This window comes from Alosa alosa, chromosome 14 (genome assembly GCF_017589495.1).
Source record: "Alosa alosa isolate M-15738 ecotype Scorff River chromosome 14, AALO_Geno_1.1, whole genome shotgun sequence".
Taxonomy (NCBI): domain Eukaryota; kingdom Metazoa; phylum Chordata; class Actinopteri; order Clupeiformes; family Clupeidae; genus Alosa; species Alosa alosa.
In genome coordinates, this window is record NC_063202.1 from 10,477,847 (window position 1) to 10,501,459 (window position 23,613).

A 23,613-nucleotide genomic window follows, 5' to 3' on the forward strand; every position below is an offset into this window, starting at 1 on the left:
TTCAAGGCGTAAACACACAGTAGGCGTGACCACGATTATACCTTTATTAATAAACAATCTACTACAGATGAAACTAGGTCCATTATTTAGATTTATTGACCTTATCCGATGAAGACACATTTTCAGTTATTGCAATGAAACACATGTCATACTCAGTCAGAACAGATCTTCCAAGAAATTAATGTTCATTATCAGTTTTGTTCATTTCCATTCACAATAGTCCCCCAATGCAGGCTAACATTTTTGGTGAAACATCTGAAACGAACAAGTAGCCTAAAGGAAGATTTTACAGATATTTGTAATAGAGGTTTATTATTAATGGGAGAATTTCACCATTGTAATAAGACCTTTTAACCCCTTGCCTGGAGACAGGGATGTCTTCTCATTAATTGTGGCCTCATATGTAACAAACTATTGACTGAAAATCTATTAAGAACCTGTCACATTGACTCACCTGCATTATAAGTAGAGTATGTACTAGTACTGTACTTTGTAAAGATATCTCAAAACAAGAAATTCCAACATCATTGAGTTCCATGCAATATGCTTGTTATAAATGCATGACTAGCAATACGTACTTGCAAATAGTACCCAGGAAGAAGTTGTGTCTTGGTATTATACCTTTAAAAAGAGTGATGCATATGTTCATAAGGGCAAAAGAAAAATAGGCAAGACTGAATGCAGTACATTTTCATTCAGCTAATTCATTCAACTGGTATTTGGTTATTACACATTTCATTCCTTAAAGCAAACACAAGTAAAATGTGTGGAAAAACTGTGGTCCTCCCTGAAACATCTCATTTATCATCACATGGCATTTCAAAAGTCCCACTGTGTTAAGCCTTTACGCACCCTGTGAATCTCAATAAGATGCCTTGTCCGAGCTACATGTTTCACAATGGACATATTTGTGAATCTGTCTGACAAAAATAGACCAGACTCTGTTACAACATCAGTCATAACCATGTTTAACAAGCATTGATTTGTAAGGAGACATCTTATTCCATTAAGTAATTACTCTACCCTCTTATGGTTATATGTCTCATTAAACCATTTGTTAAATTTGATAAGGCATTTACAGTCTTTAGGCATGCTTATTACAGTGTCATGGCATGAAGCAAACAGATTTCTCATCACAGCGTACAGTGAAATGTTAACTTAAGCTCTACTACTGACAAGTCATAATGGCTTTGTGGTTTTTGAAGAATCTTACTTGTAAACGTAAACTCTTTCCATGAAAGACAATAAATACTGTTTGGTAAATTATCAAAACAAAACATTGTATTACCAAACATTTATCAAAAAACAAGAACTGCACAATCAATGTTAGATTTTGTTCTCTGGTGTATGATTTGTCCCCCTTATTTGGCTTTAGCATTAAGGCCCAAAGTTCAAACTGGAAGGAGAATACCCCATGGGGTGTTGAAATAATCAAACATAAAGAAGAACAACTGAAACAGTATTGCAAGGCCTATAAAAGTGCACATCCACAAATAGCCGTGAAAGAACATCAAATATTCCAAGCACGCTATTAAAATATTTATATTTTTCTGTTGTTCTTCACATGTACAACTCTGCCTAATTTGATTTCTCATTCATTCCATGATTTCCCCCACTGTCTTACTCTCTCTCTCTCTCTCTCTCTCTCTCTCTGTCCAAAGTGCTTTGTGCCTGAGTGTGAGTACAGATCTCGGAGTATTGTGTGGAGGTGGGTGGAGGTGAGGTGGCGGTTTATTGCTGCTGGCGGTGTGGGCGTACTGCCTCATGTGGACACGTAGTTGATGAAGAGCTGGAGCAATAGCAGCACACAGAGGATGAGGCAGCTTCGGCCACTCAGCATCACACCCTCGTCCGACTGGCTGCAGACCAGCATCTGCTGGCTCAGCGCACACAGGTTCCTGAGGTGGACAGGAGGACATGCAGAGGTAATGAGAAATGCACAGCACTGGCTGTAAGAAACGGATTAATTAAACTGCTGTTGATATTTCTAGCACAGTGGAACTGATTACAAATGGCAATTATATAATTTCTAAATAACTCAGAGGATTAAAAAAAATAAACAACTAAACCTTATATGCTGATAGCCTGCCAGAGATTATGATAAATAAAAATGCATGAAGGTAATTAAGGCTGTACAAAACTAAATAGATATTGTAGCAAATGCTGGCAGAATACTGCACGTTTACAAGTGAAGAATAGTCACAGCCATAGGATTACACAGTGGGGCAAATACAGTACCCTCCAGAATTATTGGCACCTCTAAAGTTGCCTAAAAAACGGTATAAAACATAATCTGTTGGTGATTTATTGTAATCTCACAATGAAAATAGGAAAAATCCAACCTTTAAGGGAAGCAAATGTATTCCTTGCCTTTCCTTGCCCTTGGTGTACTGCTTTTTCTTAGCGTGTTCAATACTGTTGAGTGTAAAGGAATTCACAGGAAAAGCTATTTCTTTCTCACCTTTGAATATCTTGCTGCATCTTTTGTATGGACGCGATGGAGGATTCAATTTCAGCAAAATCTAGAGTCTCCTGGGCACACCGGGGGCACTGCGGTGCCTGGCCTACACGAGCCATGGAGAAGAGGCAGAACGTACTTTAACCAACTTCAGAACATCTCATCTTCCTTTTGAACTTAATCCAACTTTCATGTTAGTGCTCTTTGTTGTGCAAATTCATCATGACTAATGACTATTCTATCCTCAGATAACCCTAAAAAGACAAAGAAAACCCAAAATAAAGCTAACCCATGCCCTATGACTATAAGCACTCATGCAAGTTATGTCACTGTATAGTGCCACATTACACAGAAACATGTTCACCTACTGTAATGTAATTCAGTCAAAGCAACAAGGTGACTTGACTAGGTTTTGTTGAGTGCACTAGTCCATCTTTCATTTGTACAGTGTGTTGGGCTTTTTCTGCAGGCTGCTTAATGGTCTTTTGGGCCTCCACTGTCGACTTCAAGGCAGTGTTGCCAACCCTAATCCTAATCTTAATCCTAACCCTAGTGCCTTCCAGGCAGCGCTGCCTAGAAGTCGAGGGTGGGGGCCCAATACACCATATATCCTTGAATTTCCCCTTGGGGATCAATAAAGTAACTATCTATCTATCTATCTATCTATCTATCTATCTATCTATCTATCCTGCAGCCTAACTCACCCTCATTGTCCGAGGACTCGTGCAGCGGGTCTGAGGTGCTGCTGCTCTCCGTGTTCTGACTACAGCTGGACGGCTGCCTGCTGGACTTCCTGTGTTTGCCCTGGGCTTTGGCCTGTAACAAACACACACACACATACACCCACACATTCACAAAAACACTCATATACTACTGTAAAATGAGAAAGGTATCAATGCTGTGAAACTACAGTAACTGACACCATGTCAAACAATTATGTAAAAACTGTGGTGCAGCACATTCCATTCTCATACACATTGCACTAATGTACACTGTCATGTATAAAGTATGTATATTACTTGTATAGCTTCCTAACTAATATACATTATCTGTATATTGACAATAGACTATATCATCCTTGTACATTGTCATTGTATTGGCTGGGACCAAACTCCTTGTGTGTACTAACTCACTTGGCCAAATAAATCCGATTCTGATTTTGATCCTGAACAAATACGTAAATACAAGTTGGACAATTCCATGCGAAATGCGGAGTGATTACTAGCGGTAAAGTAAGGAGTCCGAGTGGGGATGTCCTGAGATATTGTATATGTATAGTGTATAATTTGTGGTAACAAGAGTGTTTCTCAGGGAGCCTGTGCTGGTCTGACCTTCTGCTGTTGCGCTGCCCAGTTCTGGCTGTACAAGAGGCCGTTGAGTTGCATCTGGGGCTGCTCTCTCTCCCTGGTCTGGATGATCCCACCCTTCTCAAATTGCTTCAAGCTGCTGACTGGGTCCCAGGGCTTAGAGCTGGACATGAGTCGTGCACACACACACACACACACACACACACACACACACACACACACACACACACACACACGCACACAAGACACACACACACACACACACACACACACACACACACACACACACACACACACACACACACGCGCACACACACACACACTGATAAGAACCTTCAACTGTATGTTGCGCTCATATCAGATATATAATGTTACATAAAGAAGTAGATACCAAACACAAGCTTTTTAAATCCTTAAGCCCTCCAAGTGTATAGGGAGGGACACCACGGTGAGCAATATTAGATTGCTCTATGTGTTACTACAGTACAGTGTCCACATGAACACAGTAAGGTCATGCTGTCCAGGACTTTAAATAAGTTCCCTTTGGGGCATCAGCCCTCTCCACAGACTCACTCGGCGTGCTTGTAGCACCACTCGTTGGTGATGGCGTCCAGGGTAAAAAGGCGGGGCATCCAGGGCAGCTGACCGCGCTCCCGGGCCTCCTGCCGCTGCGCCTCCTCCAGCAGGAACTTCTCCTGGGTGGCCCGGTTCTGGTCCTGGGCCATGATAGCGCTGGTCACATTCTTCCACAGCCTGATACACACACGCACACACACACAGACACAGACACAAAGGGCATTAAGATGGAAACAGGGATATGAACAGGTAAGGGTAAAAAAAAAGGTGAGACATGGTCAGGTAGTCTCATCACCAGGTGAGGTACAAACGTCATGCTTTTAAGAAGATATTGACGCTTCACTTAAGGGTAGAGGAGAGATAGACTTCTCTGCATAGTCTGTTTACATGCTATATTAGCACATTTGCACAACCCCTCCCTCCACCTGCATAGTCTGTTTACATGCTACTGTATATTAGCACATTTGCTCAACCCCTCCCTCCTCCTGGACTGTGGCCGTACTTGAAGCTTAATAGCTTATACTCAATACTTGACCAATGGCTGTAACCCTTTTACTTCAACATATTCTTGCACTGACATAGTTTGTTATATTATCTTGTCTACATTATACATTAGTCTCTTATATGTCCATGTCCATATTACTATCACCACACTTTCAACTGTATATTGCATCTTGCTTGTGTCTGTTGAGGGGTCCACGACCATGGCACCCTTGACAGGGACAACAAGGAAGCGATCATCCTCAGCTGCACACTGAATTACAGGCGCAGTCCCTGCCCTGTCATGCTTGATCATCCATAAGCACACTATGTTGATATTTGATTTAGTTTATATAGTATATCTAGTATTTAGTATTTTAGTATCATGTTTATCTTCTACTGTCTCTATTGTACAGTGAAGTTTTTTTATGGGTATATTACTTTTTCTGCTTTAAGTGCATGTTGTGTGTGATGTCTGTATGCTACTGAGACCTTGAATTTCCCCTTGGGGATCAATAAAGTATCTATCTATCTCTATCTATCGTTTATGTTCAACTGATATTTCAACAAATTTGATATAGTGTTATAACTCTACAATCAACCACTATAATTAGTGGCTGTGTACTACATAATGTTTAATAGCATTTACACTGATATGCCATCGTACCATTATCAATGATGTAATGTATATCATATACATGATTGCATTGCTACTAGATGTGTTGACATGTAATAACTATATCAAGACTGCCCAATTTGGGGACTGGAACAAATTTGGCCTGTGCTCCATTTTTTTTTGGCCCACGCTCTGGTGAGAATTTCTAAATAGAGAACGTTCTATTTAAAGGTCCATTACTTGAACATTTAGTTTTGGCCCACGGCCCTCCACCCCTTTTTCGTTTTTGGCCCTGGACGGGGGAGAATTTGGGGCACCCCTGAACTATATTATCACAACAGTAATATATCCTTTTATTGTATGACACTGGCTGTGGTCATGTTTCATGATTGGGCTCCATGCTGAGACTGACCTCTCCGACTCAAAGTGCTCCTGCTGCTCTGGCTGGACCACTTGTCTCCTGAGCCTCTGTCTGCGCACCTCTGGAGTGGGGCTCCACAGCAGATCCCTCTGCCCGGACCTCCTGTCCATCAGGTACACCTCTCTGTCCTGAAACAAACACACACGCACTCGCATGAAGACACACACACACTACAACTTCCACTATGAATCATGTAGAAAACGGTGTTAATCAAGTGTGTTTTTTTTTGTTGCAGGAAATGTTCCTGTAAATGAACAAATTAGTAATTAACAAATCAAGTTTACCCAGTGACCATCAACAGTGGCTAACACTTCTTCATCCTGGAGAATTTTCCCTGATATCTGGTTTACTTGGCCAGAAGTACCAAGAAAAGGCTTTGAAGAAAATAGAAATGTAATATTTTTGTAAGAACAAACAAATGTCTGTTTTCAGTATATCCATAATATAGTATTACAAAGCAAAGACAAAGTGTCTGTTTATACCTTAAGTTTAAATTCCAGGTGTGCTATACACTTAGTCTTTTCACATTCAATTGTTACTCTGCCTCCAAGTTCCAAAGTCATTGTACCATATAAAATGCCTATAAAAAGAGTAAAACTGTCAAATATAATCATTCACATACAGTTATACATAGATGCATTTATCACAGAGAATAAATGTTCAATTTAATGTTATATTTATGAATTTACTCATAGTCGTATTTTATTCGTATTTTATTCATCTCAATAGTTTCGCTGGTTGCGGTCACAGAAAGGTAACTGAGAAAAAACGGTTGCCTTGGACTATATACGGCAGTATGATAAAAGTACACACAGACTACACTGTTGTTACCCTTTAAAATATTGATTTAAATATTGAGGCCGTTTACAGAAACAGCAAGAGAAATAAATGACCCTACCTTTACAGTGGGCATACGGCATAGTTACGACATATTCCTCATCACGGTTAAGGAACTGCAGCTTGGCTTTGCCCTCTAGTACGGCCGATAATGAGTTACCTGAAAAAGCAGAAAAAAAACATCAGGTTGCAGTTGCTGAATTTTTGAATGAGTTTAAACATACCATTTAAATGCTGTTCGAAAACTGTTCACGTACCATAAAATTTTGATTTTGCAAGAATGCTTCCGCTTATACAGAAGCCATCCTTTTTGTTGCTCACATAAAAAGCCGAAATGGGAGGGTGATGCGACACCTAGGAGAGGGAAGAGAGACACAGTGTAATTTCTCCAGAGAATAGACTAGTTATGTTACTAATCTTTTGAGTGGTTGGACATGACGAGGTGAATGACACGACCATCACCTGCTCTGCAATATAAAACGTGCAACTGTCTGAGTCCGGGTGGGGCCAGCAACAGCGAAACGTCTCTCCCAGAATGGGATTGTACGGTTTCTTCAGTCCCTGTGACGGAGAGACAGACAGGAGCCATCATGACACGGCAGCATTACAGGAGATCAGAGACATCAACGTCTTATTTTAGGGCACCAAGATGTTTCTTTGGAATCTTTGTATTGTGGGAACTGGGAAAATATGGCTGGTCCTTGTTGAAGATGACTAACTGTCAAATGAAGGTTCTGTAAGCATCTGTGCACTAAACATATACATAGTAAACAGCATACTCTCAGTTTGTGATATGGGAGTAGGCTAAAAAAAGCACTGGTGAGAAAAACTGGAGGATAAAAATGGCATTAGCTCACCTTGGGCTTCTTGTAAAAGCCGGAGAGGTACCATCGCAACACCTTTTTAATGCGTCCATAGGCACTCTCCTCCTTAACTGCCCTAGGAGTTACAGATATGGACCAGAGATAGATTACTATCCCATCTCTGAGCTGTCAGACACTGTTGTTACCCTTTATAAGATTGATTTAAATATTGAGGCCGTTTACAGCTTTCACTTAATTATGTTACAATTGAAAAAACTAATATTGTAACAAGTATCGTAAAACAAATATTGTTTTTTATTATCTCCATTAAACTTTTTTGTATAATCTCATACTATTTTATTTATCAGAATTGCTAATGTTGAATATCAGGCTACATTTGTCCCTCGTTGGCTTACTCTGATAAGAAGTTGGCATGGTAATAGTAGTCGGAGAGCTTGTCCAGGAAAGAGCGCGGCTCCAGGATGAAGGTGGGCAGCACCACCTTGGAGAGGTCCATGCCAGGACGCAGCTGCTTCAGTAGGGTCCACACCAGGCCTTTATTCTCCTCCGAAACTGTCTCTGTTTGTGACGCCTCCCCTGCCTGAAGGATATAATCCATCATACACCCTAGTGACTGAATCTTTACATAAACATTGCATTTTATGTATGTGATAAATATGTGATTATATGATGCATTTAATCTAATTTATCAATATACCTTTTAAAATGGCTCAGTTACTGAAGAGCATTATTCATTGCTATGTGCACATGATAAAAACAAGTGCAGGTCTGAAATGTCAGAGCACAGGTCCTTAACCCTTAAAGGTGTACCGTCACACCGGTGTGACTGGAATGTTGGAAAATGAACGTTCTAGAATATCTGGGTTCATTGAATTCAACCAGAGCCTTCAACATAGAATTTTAGAACCTTGAATAGTTGTGGAACAGAATCTTATATTAGAATGTTCTAAAACCCACACCTTATTACATTAATGTTATTATGTTAATGTCAACCAAATACCTCAGCAATCTCCTCTTGACTCTGCTCCATGTAGCAAGTGGCCTTGATGACAGGGGACAGGTCATCTGATTGGTCCATGTCACTCTCCTCACTCAGTCTGTCTCCATTCTCATTGGCCCCATTTTCTGACTCCTCGTGAACCTCCCTCTCTGATTTGTCGGAGCAGGCATCTATCTCCATGTGGTTATTCACCAGCATGGAGTCATGTAGACTAAGGGGACCATGGCAGACACAAACACATGATTCATGTGCTTCAACAGAGACATCAGCAGCTTTGAGTATGTTCCTAATGTTCCTACTAACCAGTGAATGACACAACAAACACATTGTTACACCATACCTTTGATATGAGAGTTCCGTGTAATAAGTTTATATTTGAAATGAAAATAAATGACTGAAAGCATGCTCCCTATGATCAGCAGCTCAGATATGCCAGCATCAGTCCCATTATGGGTTTAGCACATTGAATATATCTCCCAGGATGTAACAGTGCTAAGCGAGAGGTACATAATCAATAATATAAATCAATAGCCATCTATCTTTAAAATGGAAGCTCCTGGTACATCTTGTCTGAGGTCAAAAGCTACAGTACATGTTTTAGAGTGTGCTATATAATTCCTCAGGCTATACTGCTCTAAGGTCTGTCACCGCAGTGATGAAACAAGAAAGAAATGCACTGGACATTATGTTAATTTACAATAAGACCGTTAAAGTGAACCCATGAGACAAGATCACTTAGAACAAAACCCTATTAAGAGATTCTTTAGTCCAATACAATATTGTCATTTTTTTTGCACTTTGATTACATAGAGAACAAATAGTCTCCACCCATCTCGTAAAGCTTTACTGGACTCCAAATGAAATCATATCAATGCATACACTATGCAAGGTAGGCAATCTGAACTCTCTACCTACCCAGAGGCTGCAACTGCAGGCAGGTCTTTCAAAACAACCTATTTATAACTCCAGAGCCATTCCACTCCAGCTGCAATTCACAGCCACCTTCTGCCCATGACGTGGCTCCAGCACAAGTACAAATGATGGAGAGAGAGATGGAGTAGGAGAGAGGAGATGAGTGGGGAAGAAGGGAGGGCTGGATGTTGGGTTGTCGAATGCAGCATTGGATGATATCCCTGTCACATGACCTGCCAGGGACTCTGACTGGTTGCTGATACATAGGGCCATGAAACAGCATTCACTCTCTGTCTCACGTAAACACTGTCACTATCTTCCTCACACACACACACACACACACACACACAGTCCTGACTCTGAGAAGTAAATGCAGGAGGAAAACAGTTTGACCCAATTTATCTGCCACGACAATGACACTATCCCTCCTGCCCTGCATGTATGTTCTGTATGTCCACACACATTGTCAGCCTCTGGCTGTGTGCTGCACTCACAGTTGTAGCTCCTGGGCGGACAGAGGAGAGCCGTGCAGGTTGAGGATGTGCGAGGACTCGGAGGAGCTGCTCAGATCGCCGTCACGTCCAGCCTTACAGGTCAGCTTGTACAGGCTGGAGCAGCTCAGGGCCAGCTCCAGAGCGTCCATCCAGCAACGACCTGGGGCAACATTTATACATGCTTAGCTAATGACCAGAGCACGCATGTACACACACACATACACACACACAAACTCACACACACACACACACACACATACACAAACACACACACAAACACACACACACACACACACACACACACACAAACACACACACACACACACACACACACACACACATACACACACACACACACACCAAACACACACACACACTCACACACACACAAACACACACACACACACACACATACACAAACGCACACGCTTAAACACACACACACACACACCTACACAAACACACACACACACACACACACACACGCTCAAACACACATACACATGGTGAGCCACATATAAAGGGAGTGAGATAGCAAGAGAGAGAGAGAGTGAAAGAGAGAGAAGAAGGAGAGTGACATACAATCATCTCTCACTGTCGCCCACCCTCTCCATCTCTCACCACCATAACAGCACACCCACCATCTGACCCTGACGTGGCCACACACACACACACACACACACACACACACACACACACACACACACACACACATACAGTACACACCACCATAGCAGTACACCCACCATCTGACCCTGACGCGGCCACACACACACACACACACACACACACACACATCACCATAGCAGTACACCCACCATCTGACCCTGACGCGGCCACACACACACACACACACATACACACCACCATAGCAGTACACCCACCATCTGACCCTGACGGGGCCACACACACACACACACACACACACACACACACACACACACACACACACACACACACACACACACATTACCATAGCAGTACACCCACCATCTGACCCTGATGCGACACACACACACACACACACACACACACACACACAACCATAGCAGTACACCCACCATCTGACCCTGACGCGGCCCTGAATATCAGATGGCTGCTGGGCAGAGGCTGTGTGATGGAGCCCACATTCTCTCCTTTAGGACCCTGAGGAGCAGGAAACACCATCAGCAGGACCACACCAGTGACATCATGTGAGAGCCAGGGTAGCAGAGGGCAGCACAGAGTTTTAGTGGTCAGCTCAGAACAATTTAATATTTCAGGCTCACCAAAATAAAAACAATGCTTAAAGAAATGTGATAATAATGTACCGGTAAGCCTAGACTTTTCAAATTATGACATATATCTTACTTGTAAACTGCACTGCAGCCTCACAACACATCCAAATGGATGATCATTATTTAACCATAAGAATTACACATTCCATTACAGACAAAGACAATTTGTAATGTTCTTATTAGGGCTGTGGACTTAACGATACAACACGCATCATGATACATGGGTCACGATACAATACATCACAAAATATTACGATATGATACATATTGCGATGTGTTACCGATAGTGTAAAAATAGAGCTGGAAACGCAATTTGCTGTGTACCACCTGAGCAGTATAATATGTAGATCACATTACACTGATAATTCAGCAGACAAATAATTTTTAAAAATATCACAATAGTCAGCTGTATAGACATTATTGCACAGCCTAATAATTTAATAAAAAATATTGATATTTGACGGCAGTGGTGATACGATATATTGCACAAGTGGCAATACAATATATTGATATATTTCGATATCAAAAGCACAGCCCTAGTGCTTATACTGTCTGGGTGGGTAGAACACTGTCCTACAATGCCTCCATTTGACGACCTTGCTTAACGTGAGGTTAGGTGGCACACCTTCACAGCCCAGATGGACTGGTCCAGCGGGTGGTACAGTTTGAAGCAGAAGCCGTCCTTCTTGGAGGGCCTCTCGATGAGCTTGCAGGCGTTGAGGAGGATGGTGCCCACCCAGTGGTCCACCTTAGGGGACTTGTAAATGAGAAGCACTCCAGGCTTCAAAACACAGAACAGCTTAGTCCAGCTCTTCAATGTCCCGCGAATCTGAGGAAGGAGGGCAAGTTCACAGAATGTCCCGAGAAAACACAACATAGTTAAGAACAAACAGAAGTACAATAATTGACAGAAACATAGTAAGCTGTGAATTCAGTAAACAAGTTAGATATTTCTGCACCTTCAACCAGTTGGACATGATGACAACAGTGGGGTCCTTCAAAGCACTAAAAAGCTCCTTTGCTGCCCGCTTTTTCTCCTGACGATAATTCTTTTTTTGGACCTTTGAATCAAACACATACAGAAATGTCACCATCTACCATAATCACATTACCCCATTACACCACAAGATGGCAGAACTTGGCTTCATAACATCAAAATTTACAGTTGATAAGGCGTCTGCTTGATGTGAATGCAAATTACACTCACTTATACACATTTTAATTTCTATTTGTATTTAACACAAATACACCATTAACAGTCATTAGCACCCACCTTAAGAGACTCCTTTCGATCCAGTTTTTCCATGGGACTAGAGCATTCTTTCTCATGGCCATTGAAAACCTTTGTTGCAGACTAAAAATATATACCAAAAGCTACATTAAACAACCAAAGTTAAAAAAAACTGTACCAGAATAATGTCACCTAATATCATGTGGAGTCTCATGTGAACCCTTTAGTTTCCATGTGTGTGTCCTTTACTCAGAAACATAGTACTCAGTAGATAAATATCTAAATAATAATCTAAATAATTTGCATAAGTGATGGTGCGGAGAGGTGTTCATTTAACCAATCAGCCACAGGTAGACCTAGCTAGACCTGTCAGTCAGTGCTTTCCCTACCATGTGACCTACCCTATCCTGACATAACCCTGGCTCCTCTTAGGCGGAAGGGATCAGACCTAAAGGGGAAATCAGTCAGCCAAGTTGCTCTGCTGCATCCATCTAATCACTGTCAGCCAGAGAAAGTGCTGATATTCCTGACACTCTTTACAGCCAGGGGGCTGGAGCTAGGCTTTTACCCACAGTTCATAATTCACTGCATCAAGACGCTACATCAATATATTAACAAGTGACTCAGTATGGCCACAGCACATTAAGGAGAGCTGGTAAAGTCAGGAGACGTTGGCAGATGATAGATCTTTTTTTTAGTACCTTATTTGAGGGGGACACAGCAGGACTGACGTTGTTCTGGAGGTTTGCTGTGCCATCCTTCTCCGTTTCACTGCCTGTAATGCATCACAAAACAACACAAGAGATGGGTGAGTCATTTGCACTGCTGCAGCTTCAGTCAGAGAAACCCCTAGAGACGGATATGCTTCAAAATGGCATTCCCTGTGCGAAACAAAAAACACTGTAACCCAAAAACAGATCAGTGGAAAGATTCTTTGAATCTATGACTTCCCTTATGTAACTCATGGAACCCCTCCCTGAAAACACCAGGGCCGATTCACTTGGGCCTGATCTGATACAAACACACAGGCATATAGGAGACTATAATTCCTAGGGTATGATTTCATAAGTCACTAAATATTCCCAGACATTTCCTACATGCTGCTTCTGCTTTGTCCTTTCTGGACCCTGAAAATGTAGCTCTTTGAATAAACAGAAAATATCCCACCTCATGATCAGATGCACAATGCATACAGCAACAACAAATACTCCCTTTTTACCATGTCCGTTGTCCACAGAGCTACACATATAGTGAGCATTTTTAATATACTATATGTGAGAGCCGAAACTGATGGTGGTGGGTCTGAGAGAGAGTGGGTGACACAGAGATGAGTTCAGTGGCTGTGGGCTCAGGTGTCCTCCTTAACCACTCCTCTGAGCGCGAGACGGACGACAAGAGCCCTACAGCCTCAGGGCAGCCAGGAGATAAATAAGAGGTTCTCTCTCTGTCTCTCTCTCTCTCCCTCCTTTCCCCTCTCTCTCTCTCTCTCTCTCTCTCTCTCTCTTTCTCTCTCTTTCCCTCCCTCCCTCCCTCCCTTCCTGTCTGTATTCCCAGCTGCACTTGTTAAAGACTCAGCTTTGAACAAAGTACAAAGCCTCAATGGAAAGGAAAAACCCACAAGAAGCAACAACATGTTGTACAGGGCTGTTGGCCAAGCTAAATGATGGATGATGCCTAGCCTATAGCCAGTCTTTTTCAAGTGTGTCTTCTACAAACACACTGCTGAACACACATGCAGGTTTGAGGAGCTACTGGATGGGCAGTTTAATAGGTTATGTCATATGTCATCCATTTCTGGATGTTGCCAAACTGTTGCAAGGCATACAGTACGTTATTGCGAGGACCATTATCATCATTGTTATTTCTGTGGCATCATGACACCGTTTGGAATTTCCATCGCAAAAGACCCACATGTTCGGGTTGAAAAACAAGTGACAGAGATATTTGAACAACATTGCAGATCCATGAAAAGATATCTCACACGAGGCCCTCATGATCCACATTTTGAAGATACTTTCAACAGGTGCACCTCTTAAAACTCTGACTAACACCAACTTACCATATGCACAAATAGAGACCTACAGTATGGCTGCTGTAGGGTGCTGGTGGAGAGAGGAGTTGAGTTGGTAGGAGAGTTCCTACTTCACCTGGACTGAGAGGGTAGATGTGATGGTCTCCGTCTGAGAGGTTTACCTGGACTGAGAGGGTAGATGTGGAGAGTTCCTAGTTTACCTGGACTGAGAGGGTAGATGTGGAGAGTTCCTATTTTACCTGGACTGAGAGGGTAGATGTGGAGAGTTCCTAGTTTAGATGTGATGGTCTCTGTCTGAGAAGTTTACCTGGACTGAGAGGGTAGATGTGATAGTCTCTGTCTGAGAGCTTTACCTGGACTGAGAGGGTAGATGTGATGGTCTCCGTCTGAGAGGTTTCGCGAGAGGCCTCGTGGGTCCACCTTCTGCGGAGAGGACACAGTCGGACACAGAGAGAACCGCCGACGGCAAGCATTCTGCTCCTTCATCTTCTCCGCTGGGTTCGACTTCTGGGAGACAAGAGGGAGACATGTCAGAACTACGCTTGGACTGAGGAGGAGTCAGCTGTGAGTGACAACACTTAGCTGGGTTTACCTACTGCATATTTAACCAGCAAACTCCCTAACACAAGTATTTGGCATTTGAACATATTTTATTAAACCGTTTAAGTTCACATTAAAAAGCAGGGATCAGGTTTTTCATTATTATAAGTTTAAATGGAAGATCAGGGATCATGGCCACAAATCCAAGCGATCGCTGAGTTCGTAATCATGTTCATCCATACATCTGGCTTAAGTATAGTATAAGTATAAGTATATATACTCTTTTGATCCCTGCATTTAACCCAATCTGTGAATTAGTGAAACACAGCACACAGTGAGGTGAAGCACACACTAATCCCAGCGCAGTGAGCTGCCTGCAACCACAGCGGCGCTCGGGGAGCAGTGAGGGGTTAGGTGCCTTGCTCAAGGGCACTTCAGCCGTGGCCCACTGGTCGGGGCTCGAACCGGCAACCCTCCGGTTACAAGTCCAGAGTGCTAACCAGTGGGCCACGGCTGCCCCACGGCTTGTGACGCATGCAGCTGTGCGTAATTCAGCTCAGCACAGAAGCAGCCATTACTGTCTCTGTGCTAAAACCCCGGTGAGTGACCTCTTCATAGTCCACTTCCATGACCATTTGACACCTGTCAGGCGGTTCACGATGACTGTTAGCCCTATCGCTCATCTCTCTCTCCACTCAGGCTTAACATGCTGCTCATAGTGAAGCCAGCATAAGCCCGTGTCATTGATAACACCCGAGCACATCTGCCGGTGTCCGTCTGGCAGGGATGCTCTCTTCTGACGTGACTGAGTGGGATCGCTGACTTCTGTGGGGGGGAACTCAAGTCTCGCTCGCCGGATGGAGACTTTATAAACACCCCGGCTATATTAAGCAGGGCCGCGTGTGTATGAGCGTGCGTGTGTGTGTGTGTGCACGTGTGTGCTGGAAGACTGGCTGGGGACTGAGTGAGCAGGTCTGTCCAGTCTTTACGCAAGCTGGATTTAATGCCGTGACGCACATGCTAAGAATATGTATGCACTCCATGTGTATACACACACTATGCCCACAGAAGGGGCTTTGGTCTGACATGGTATAACATGGTGAGCCTTCCTTCATCTTAATTTAATGGTAGGACTGGGTTTATTACTAAAAGCACCTATGTCAAATGTGCAAAGTGTGTTTGTTGAGTCCGGTGAAAGCAGACCCGGATACCTCTCATCTGATGACTATCTGTATGCAAATGCCTGAGGATGCAGAGGCTCTATACCAGTTGCCAAGGCGACAAACCAGCAATGGGCATGGATATGATGCATGCATGCAGATGGAATATGGACACGGGGCATTTCAGATGGAACAACATATTCAATGAGCTGGTCTCGTCCAACTTTCAAATATACTGCGCTAGTTTAGACTAGTAAAGTCAAGTCTATTGAACTGTTAGAGCAATGCACATAGTGGTTTGAGTGGTTCGTCCACACTTTTATTATAATTATCCTGTAAGATCACACAAACATAGGAAACATACTGTATGGAAACTCCTGGTTGCTCTCGAGGTCTGGCTGCTCTCAAGGACTGGCCACAAAATACAGAAGCTCATAGTAAGTAGACATGCATCACAATGACTATGTGCAGGCTGTCTGTGGGCTGAAAGACTCCTAATCATCCCCTTTGGCCTACGGGTCATTTTCAGAACTAGCCTGAGTTTCCTTAGTGGCCCCAGCTGCGATGGTCTTTTGCCAAAAGTACCAGACAAAGAGAAATTCAGAGGAATATTGATCTACTTGGCTATATTCCTCCATGTGTGGGATCTGTAACAATGCAACATTTGAGCAGAGGTTTCACTGTAGGTCCAGGACAATCCTGACAGATGGCCAGACGGACCACAGTCATGGCCACATAAGTCCCCCTGCCCCTCCTCCTACTTCCCACAGCATTTCACTTGCCACTATTAATAATGTACGAGAGCAGGGAGTGCTGTGCAAATTCAAAATATCTCCTCCTCAGAGTGAGACTTCAGGCACAGAGAGAGACGGAGGGGGAGGTAGGGAAATAAAGAGCCAGAGAGAGAGAGAGAGAAAGAGAGAGAGAGAGAGAGAGAGAGAGAGAGTGCTAAAAATAGAGCCTGATGCAGTGGAGGTAGCCTAGCGCAGAGCTCCAATCAGCAGCCCCGTCCTGCACTGTGACAGAATGCAGTGGAATGAGGCTGGCTGGGGCATCAGCAGCATATGTTCACACACGCATCAGCACGGAGCCCGGCCTGACACAGCTCTCACTCACGTCCCTGGAGGCCAGGGCGGGGGTGTCAAAGCTAATGCTAATCTGCTAATGCCAGTGAATGGACAGGGAAGCGCTTGGCCTGCACATCTGTGCCCTTGCAGCTGGCCTCTGGGTCCTCTTCAAGGGATTACACAGGATCAAACCCACATACACACACACACATCCTGGCACAGCTCTCATGACTGCCAACGGATATGAATCTAGAACTAAACCCCACCCTGATTATCACATCACACATAACCAGAGAGAGAGAGAGGGGTATGCAATAGGAGTAACTTAAGTCTGTTTTTCCTTATCTCCCGCCTCTCTTTTAAGGTACACTATGCAGGTCATGATATATTTATATTTTACTCTGCTGTTGTAAATAGCAAACTTCTCATGACTTATCCCCCCTGTACACAATGAAAATGCTTTTGTTGTGGAGGTGAAGGATTAGCAACAGGCAGAAGCTGTTTCCAAAGAGCTATATCTACTGACAAGGTAATGTTTCACGATTCTCGCAAGGTTTGTCGGGCCTCCGTTCTTGAAGTTGCATGTCTGGTTTTCTCGGTAGCGACTCGCTACGCATGCTGTAAACAGTATGCTAGGTGAACGATTCGGCTATTACAAGTTTGTTTACCTTCAAATTGGCGTTGTAAAGGTGAAAATCTTGCACAGTGTAACTTTAAGTGTCACACACATCTGTGAGGGACATTAGGTGTTCAGACACTATATTTTTAATCATATTTTTTATTCTATAACATAACAATAATCATGTCACTTAGATACAATGTCTTGTTATTCCATCCCACCGCATACTGCAAAAAAAAAAATATGACTTTATGAGGCACTTTATGGTCATAAGGTCATAAGAGTACCTACTGACTTAGCAACTTTTGGCACTTTTACCATGTCTTTAACACGTTCTTCCTCTCGTGGATTACCCATAATTCTAAATCAGGGCCTTGGCACATTCTCATCTGCACACCAAACAGGGCCAATGTAACAACACCATGGTGATGCAGGGTGTGAAACACCTGGTTCCTCTCCCCCAGTCTATAAACACCTTTGTAGTGCACTCAGAGAGGAGTTAATGACATGAGAATAATTTAGCACTGTTTATGCTTAGCTACTGAGCTTCAGCAATGAATATCTTACAATGGAATCATTTGCAAAACAGAGGATACAGCTTATGAAATGAATGCTTATTATGCTAATTATAAATGTACTAAAGATGTGAGAATGGAGGACACTTGGAAGGGGGGGGAGCCTCACTTTGTTTTACAAGCACTTTGGGGATTTAAACATAACAGTGTAATATCATTCCATTTTCTAAGTTGAGAACAGAAACAACATTGGCATCTGGTACAGAAAGCTCAGTATGAATAACTGGGAATTGCACACAAAATGTTGGCATGCTAGTGGGAGGGGGAAATACCCCTTGCCCCTACACCACCGTACAGCCTAAATGCTGAAATATATTTAGCAATCTATTTCTGAGCAGAGGTCAGTATGCTGTGCATTGTGTGCTGGTCAAGGACAAGGATTGTGGAGACACAATGTGGAGAGTAATCCGCACAATAACAGACAGATATGCTGGCAGAAATAGATAAATATCCCCCACTGTGTGGGTGGCCGTGGAGTGTCAACAACGTCCTCCAGGCCTTTTCAACGGCACTCGCCTGACACAAGCCACCCTAGGACGGGCTGACCCACTTTCTCTTTCCGACGTGTCTGCAGGTTCCCCATGTCCACTCCACAGGGAGCGGGAGTGTGTGTCATGAAAATGACAAACAAACAAACAAACAAACACAACAAGCAAACAGATGAAGGGGATCAACAAACGGCAGTGACACCTCACACAGCTCCAAGCTGACAGCCAGCAGTTGGCCACATACTGTACACACCCAACACTGACCAACTCCTGGAAACACTGAGCATTTGGGTTTCTATTCTCATGAGATGATACATTGAGCACTGTGCTTCTCTCCCAAATGCAGTTATGAAGGAAAATCACAGTTCCATTTCATATTGGCATTTATATAGTGACCCAGGACCCAGTGGACCAATAGGAGAATATAACCTCTACAAAGTACGTTTGAGCAAATGTGCAGTCCTGTGTGCAAATACTGCACCAAAACACAATAAAATTAGGATCTACAAAAAAATCTACACCAGACACAGGCCTTAGTATTATGTGTTGCAGACCTATTTCTTGACACTTGCACTCTCTATTTCCGTTTCTTTCTCTTTCTATCTCCTTTGGTCCTCTCTTTGCTGTCTGCTCTAAGTAGGCATTAGCGTCTATTCAGAGACAAGCTCTTAGAGTAGACGCTCTCCTGGGATATGTGACAGAGTGGACATTTAAACTTTCCACACACTGACCAAGTGAATAAACACATGGCAGCAGCTGCTCTTTGTGTGACAGGCCAAGTACACACGCAGCAGACAAAATGAATGACTGACTTAAACGTAGAGGCTCAACACGTCAGTAGAGAAGGCATTTTCTCTGGCTGTGTGAGAAAGTAATCTTTCATCTTTCACGGTCCAGTATTTGGCATGCACATTCATTCATTCCTGCACTCTGCAGAGAGAGACAGTATAGCCATGTGTGGCTCTTACTTTTAGCTCAGATCCTGCTGGGGGGGGGTCACAATTCCCGCTGTGGAACAAATCTCAAAAAAGAAACAAACACGTCCTCCCACCAGGTCTCAAACAACCGACAGATCCCTCTAAAGTACTCGAGGAGACTGTTTAATTGTTTCATCCTCTATAGACTGGGAATGCCTTCCGGAAGTTCTGCTCTCGATATGAACTACTTTTTGTTGTAGAGTGATGGGATCTGGGGACTGCTATTTTTGGAGTTGAGGGAATGACCTGCAGGAAAGTTCAAAAGATGACAGAGTGGTTATATGAAGGGAGTCCTGCTTCAGAAAATCCTCCCCTCCTCCTCTGAAATCAGTCACCTCACCCTGCCTCCTAGCCTCTATCCATGTGACTTCCCATGCAGCAAGCAGGAGGCCTGAGAACTAAATACACAGGGGACTCAAATGTTCTGCTGCGCAAGGGCACATCAGAAGAGTTCTCCCAAATATAATTCGGAGCGTATACCCAGCTGAGCGTGAGAGAGAAGGAGAGAGGCTGAAAGAGAAACAGAGGTGGGTGAGGGTGGAGGGGTGGGGACGGGGAACTGGAAAAAAATGAAATGAAAAAAGGGGAGGGTGTCGCTTCCAAATCAGTGAGGCTTGCATAAGTGAAAATCCATATCGGTCACACATTTAACCCAGATGGAGGTTATTCAGGGATATGTCTATTTATCCGCTTGTCTTTTTCAAGTTGGTCCGTCTGAAATCCGGCACACACCAATCAGCCTGGCCAGAGTCAGGGGACTGACCAGGGGGCCAGCAAGGGCAATCTGAGATCCCTCTCCAATGCCAGAAATCGAATCTCTCCTCTGCACTTCATCCAGAAAAAATAACAAACACAAAAACACAAACACATCTCTGCTTATAATCATTTACCAGTTTTATAGTCTTGTCTCATTTCCTTTGACGTATCAAAAATATCCAGAGATAGAGAGAGTGGTTGTTGAGGATAGCAAAGAGCAGGTTTCCCACTGCCTCTCCATCCTGATAGGAGGTAGATAAAGAGCAGGAGCTCTCATGACAACCAGGACGCCGGCCGTTATCGGACTCAGTTTCCTGAGGAAAATGGATAGAGGTGACAGCTCTGGGGAAGATAAGGGCTGTATTGTCTCAGGTAAGCACATAATCACTGCCGATCCCATTGCCTGTGTGATACTGTGCGGGGGACTCCAGAGTCACAGGCAGGCAAGTATAGCAAACAAATGAAACCCATCTGTTGAACTCTACACATGACCAAGAGAGAATATTACAGTGGTTCACTTGTAGCTGTCATTTCTACCAGTGTATTGTTTGATACAAGATGTTATTGGCAAGATGCTTTGTTGTACTGCACAGCCACTTTAGGACAAACTGAGAAACTGAGCTTGACTGGTGTGTCGGTGTAGCTCTGCACTTGTACATTTTGCCTTTCCTGCTTCAGCTCCAGACTGTAGTCGGATCATATGTTCCAAGACCAAAGAGATTTCTTTGTTGCCTTCGGTGACCACTCCTCTGCTAACACTGGCACTACAGGTGGGGTTCCCCAAGGGTTCATCCTGGGACCAGTCCTATTCAGCCTCCACATGCTCTACTGGGAAGCATCATCAGGAGAACTTTACATTTCCATATCCCCCAATGACACCAGTCCTGTTGATAATCTTGATTTCAAATCTTGCCGTTGAGTCAAATGTCAACAATATCACTTGACTTGCCTTTATCATCTGAGAAATAAAGCTTAAGTGCAGGAATGAAGAAAATAAATGCATCCCCATGTATACTGTAGCCCACCTTTGTGTATTAACCTCATAGCTGATGACATTTTGCAAAGTCAAAGCATTGGTTAATAGGTGGGAAATTACGGTACATGCTTTTATGACTCACTGGCTTGATTACTATAAAACTCTTTTCAGGTCTGTCAAAGAAAACTTTAAATAGCTACAGATAATTCAGAATGCAGCAGCGTGTGTTTTGTCTTAGACCAGAAGGAGAGTCAATACCAGAGTCCCTCCATTGCCTGTTAGTTTTACTAACTGATTTTAAGTTTTAGGTTTCAAATCACTCAATCGACTAGCATCTGTCAGACATGATTTTACCTTATGCACCATCAAGACCACTAAGATCTTTAAACTTGGTTGTTCTTAGGGTGAGTACCTGTCTTCTAATGTATTGCCTTTTGATGCTAACTTTAGTTATTTTTGTGGTGGAATGCTGGTATTGGTACTTGGTATTGACAAGTACACAGTATTGTACTCGTACTCTGTTTGAAAACAAATACCCTCCATCAGATAAAGCATTAGACGCATGACTGTTTGTACTTCACCCCTTCTAACCTCCCCTCTCATCTCCCTACACCCGTCACCTACTTTACTGTATAGCTTCATCACCACTTTCAGTGTCAGCTAACCCCTATCACTGACTGCCTAGGCTCAGCAGCCACAGTGTGTTTTGAGCAAGATAACAACAGTGTACACCACACCAGCAGACATGAGACCCATTTCATGAGAATCACTCCCTCAACAACCATAATCCCTAACTACATACAACACTGAAATATGCATCATCACCCGGTTTGACACATTAGCGACAAATATTTTTTTCACAGCTTAATGTGAATATAGTAAGTAAGTATAAGTATATACTCTTTTGATCTCGTGAGGGAAATTTGGTCTCTGCATTTATCCCAATCCGTGAATTAGTGAAACACACTCAGCACAAAGTGATGGGTTAGGTGCCTTACTCAAGGGCACTTCAGCCGCTTCCTACTGGTTGGGGTTTGAACCGGCAACCCTCCGGTTACAAGTCCGAAGCACTAACCAGTAGGCCACAGCTGCCCCTAATGATAATAATATATGAGCATTAAAACAATTCACAACAACATCTGGACTGCTGAGTTCATCAATTAAGCTGTGTAAGACATGTATTCAACAACCACAAACTCAATACAGGACATGGTGCAAACTGCAGAGGTCTCCTGAATGTAGAAACTGCAGATGTGCAGAGTATGTGATGTGAATACACATAGCCAGTAGTCAGAAGAATCAGCTCAAGATTAGTATAACCAGAGCAATGTACATTGTCAGCCTTTTATATGCTCCACTTTTAATAATTCAGAGGTTACAAGCATACAGTACTTCCATTGTGTCTTTGATATTTTGGTTACAATACTTTGGGGTAAAATGAAAGTCAATGATAATATAATGGCAGATATCTCTATACACAGGACTTATAATATTTTTATAGTTATTATGACCGCCGCGCAGCGAAGCGGCGGTCATATAGGTTTAGTCAGATTTTTTTTTTTTCGCATGCCGAAATTTCCGTCAAGGATTCCCGGAACACTGAAAGACCGGGGTACACGAAACTTGGTGGGCATGTAACCCCACATGGATAGCATGGAACCATCGTTTTTCGTTTTGATCTGTAGCCCCCCCGCTGGACTGGACCCCCCGAAAGGAAGGTAAAAATGAGGTGTTTTCATCACAATATCTCTGGCTGACATGGTCAAAACTGCACGAAAATTGGAAGTGTAGGATCATTATGACACCCTCTGTATGCACTCTGTATGAACGCAAGTTTCATGGAATTCCATTCATGGGGGGCCACACAATAAATTAATTTATGTTACTATACACCAACTGGCCTGTAGGTGGCCGGAGACAGTTTTCTGTGAATATATCAAGAACCGTAGGGCCTAGGAGGTCCACCTTTTTTATGTATGTTGGTCTTAAG

The 23,613-nt window shown here is 43.1% G+C and overlaps 1 protein-coding gene across 9 annotated transcripts in view; it reads right to left on the reverse strand.

Moving 5' to 3' along the window:
• Window positions 1-30: 30 nt before the first annotated feature.
• osbpl5 (oxysterol binding protein-like 5) overlaps window positions 31-23,613 on the reverse strand; it is a 34,241-nt gene continuing 10,658 nt past the window's right edge. For 8 of the 9 annotated variants that reach the window (XM_048262227.1, XM_048262228.1, XM_048262222.1 and 5 more), the window contains 21 exons: window positions 14,819-14,972; window positions 13,135-13,208; window positions 12,476-12,556; window positions 12,162-12,263; window positions 11,828-12,031; window positions 10,987-11,071; window positions 9,926-10,085; window positions 8,520-8,730; window positions 7,915-8,099; window positions 7,553-7,634; window positions 7,158-7,256; window positions 6,953-7,049; window positions 6,757-6,855; window positions 6,341-6,438; window positions 6,143-6,232; window positions 5,850-5,986; window positions 4,339-4,518; window positions 3,790-3,928; window positions 3,163-3,274; window positions 2,462-2,564; window positions 31-1,898 (listed from right to left, as the gene is read on the reverse strand). In XM_048262227.1, coding sequence (XP_048118184.1) covers window positions 1,763-1,898; window positions 2,462-2,564; window positions 3,163-3,274; window positions 3,790-3,928; window positions 4,339-4,518; window positions 5,850-5,986; window positions 6,143-6,232; window positions 6,341-6,438; window positions 6,757-6,855; window positions 6,953-7,049; window positions 7,158-7,256; window positions 7,553-7,634; window positions 7,915-8,099; window positions 8,520-8,730; window positions 9,926-10,085; window positions 10,987-11,071; window positions 11,828-12,031; window positions 12,162-12,263; window positions 12,476-12,556; window positions 13,135-13,208; window positions 14,819-14,972 — 2,628 coding nt within the window. In that variant the 3' untranslated portion in view covers window positions 31-1,762. Of the gene's footprint in view, window positions 1,899-2,461; window positions 2,565-3,162; window positions 3,275-3,789; window positions 3,929-4,338; window positions 4,519-5,849; window positions 5,987-6,142; window positions 6,233-6,340; window positions 6,439-6,756; window positions 6,856-6,952; window positions 7,050-7,157; window positions 7,257-7,552; window positions 7,635-7,914; window positions 8,100-8,519; window positions 8,731-9,925; window positions 10,086-10,986; window positions 11,072-11,827; window positions 12,032-12,161; window positions 12,264-12,475; window positions 12,557-13,134; window positions 13,209-14,492; window positions 14,582-14,818; window positions 14,973-23,613 lie in introns of those variants that run through there. The other variant, XM_048262230.1, reaches the window with a different exon arrangement.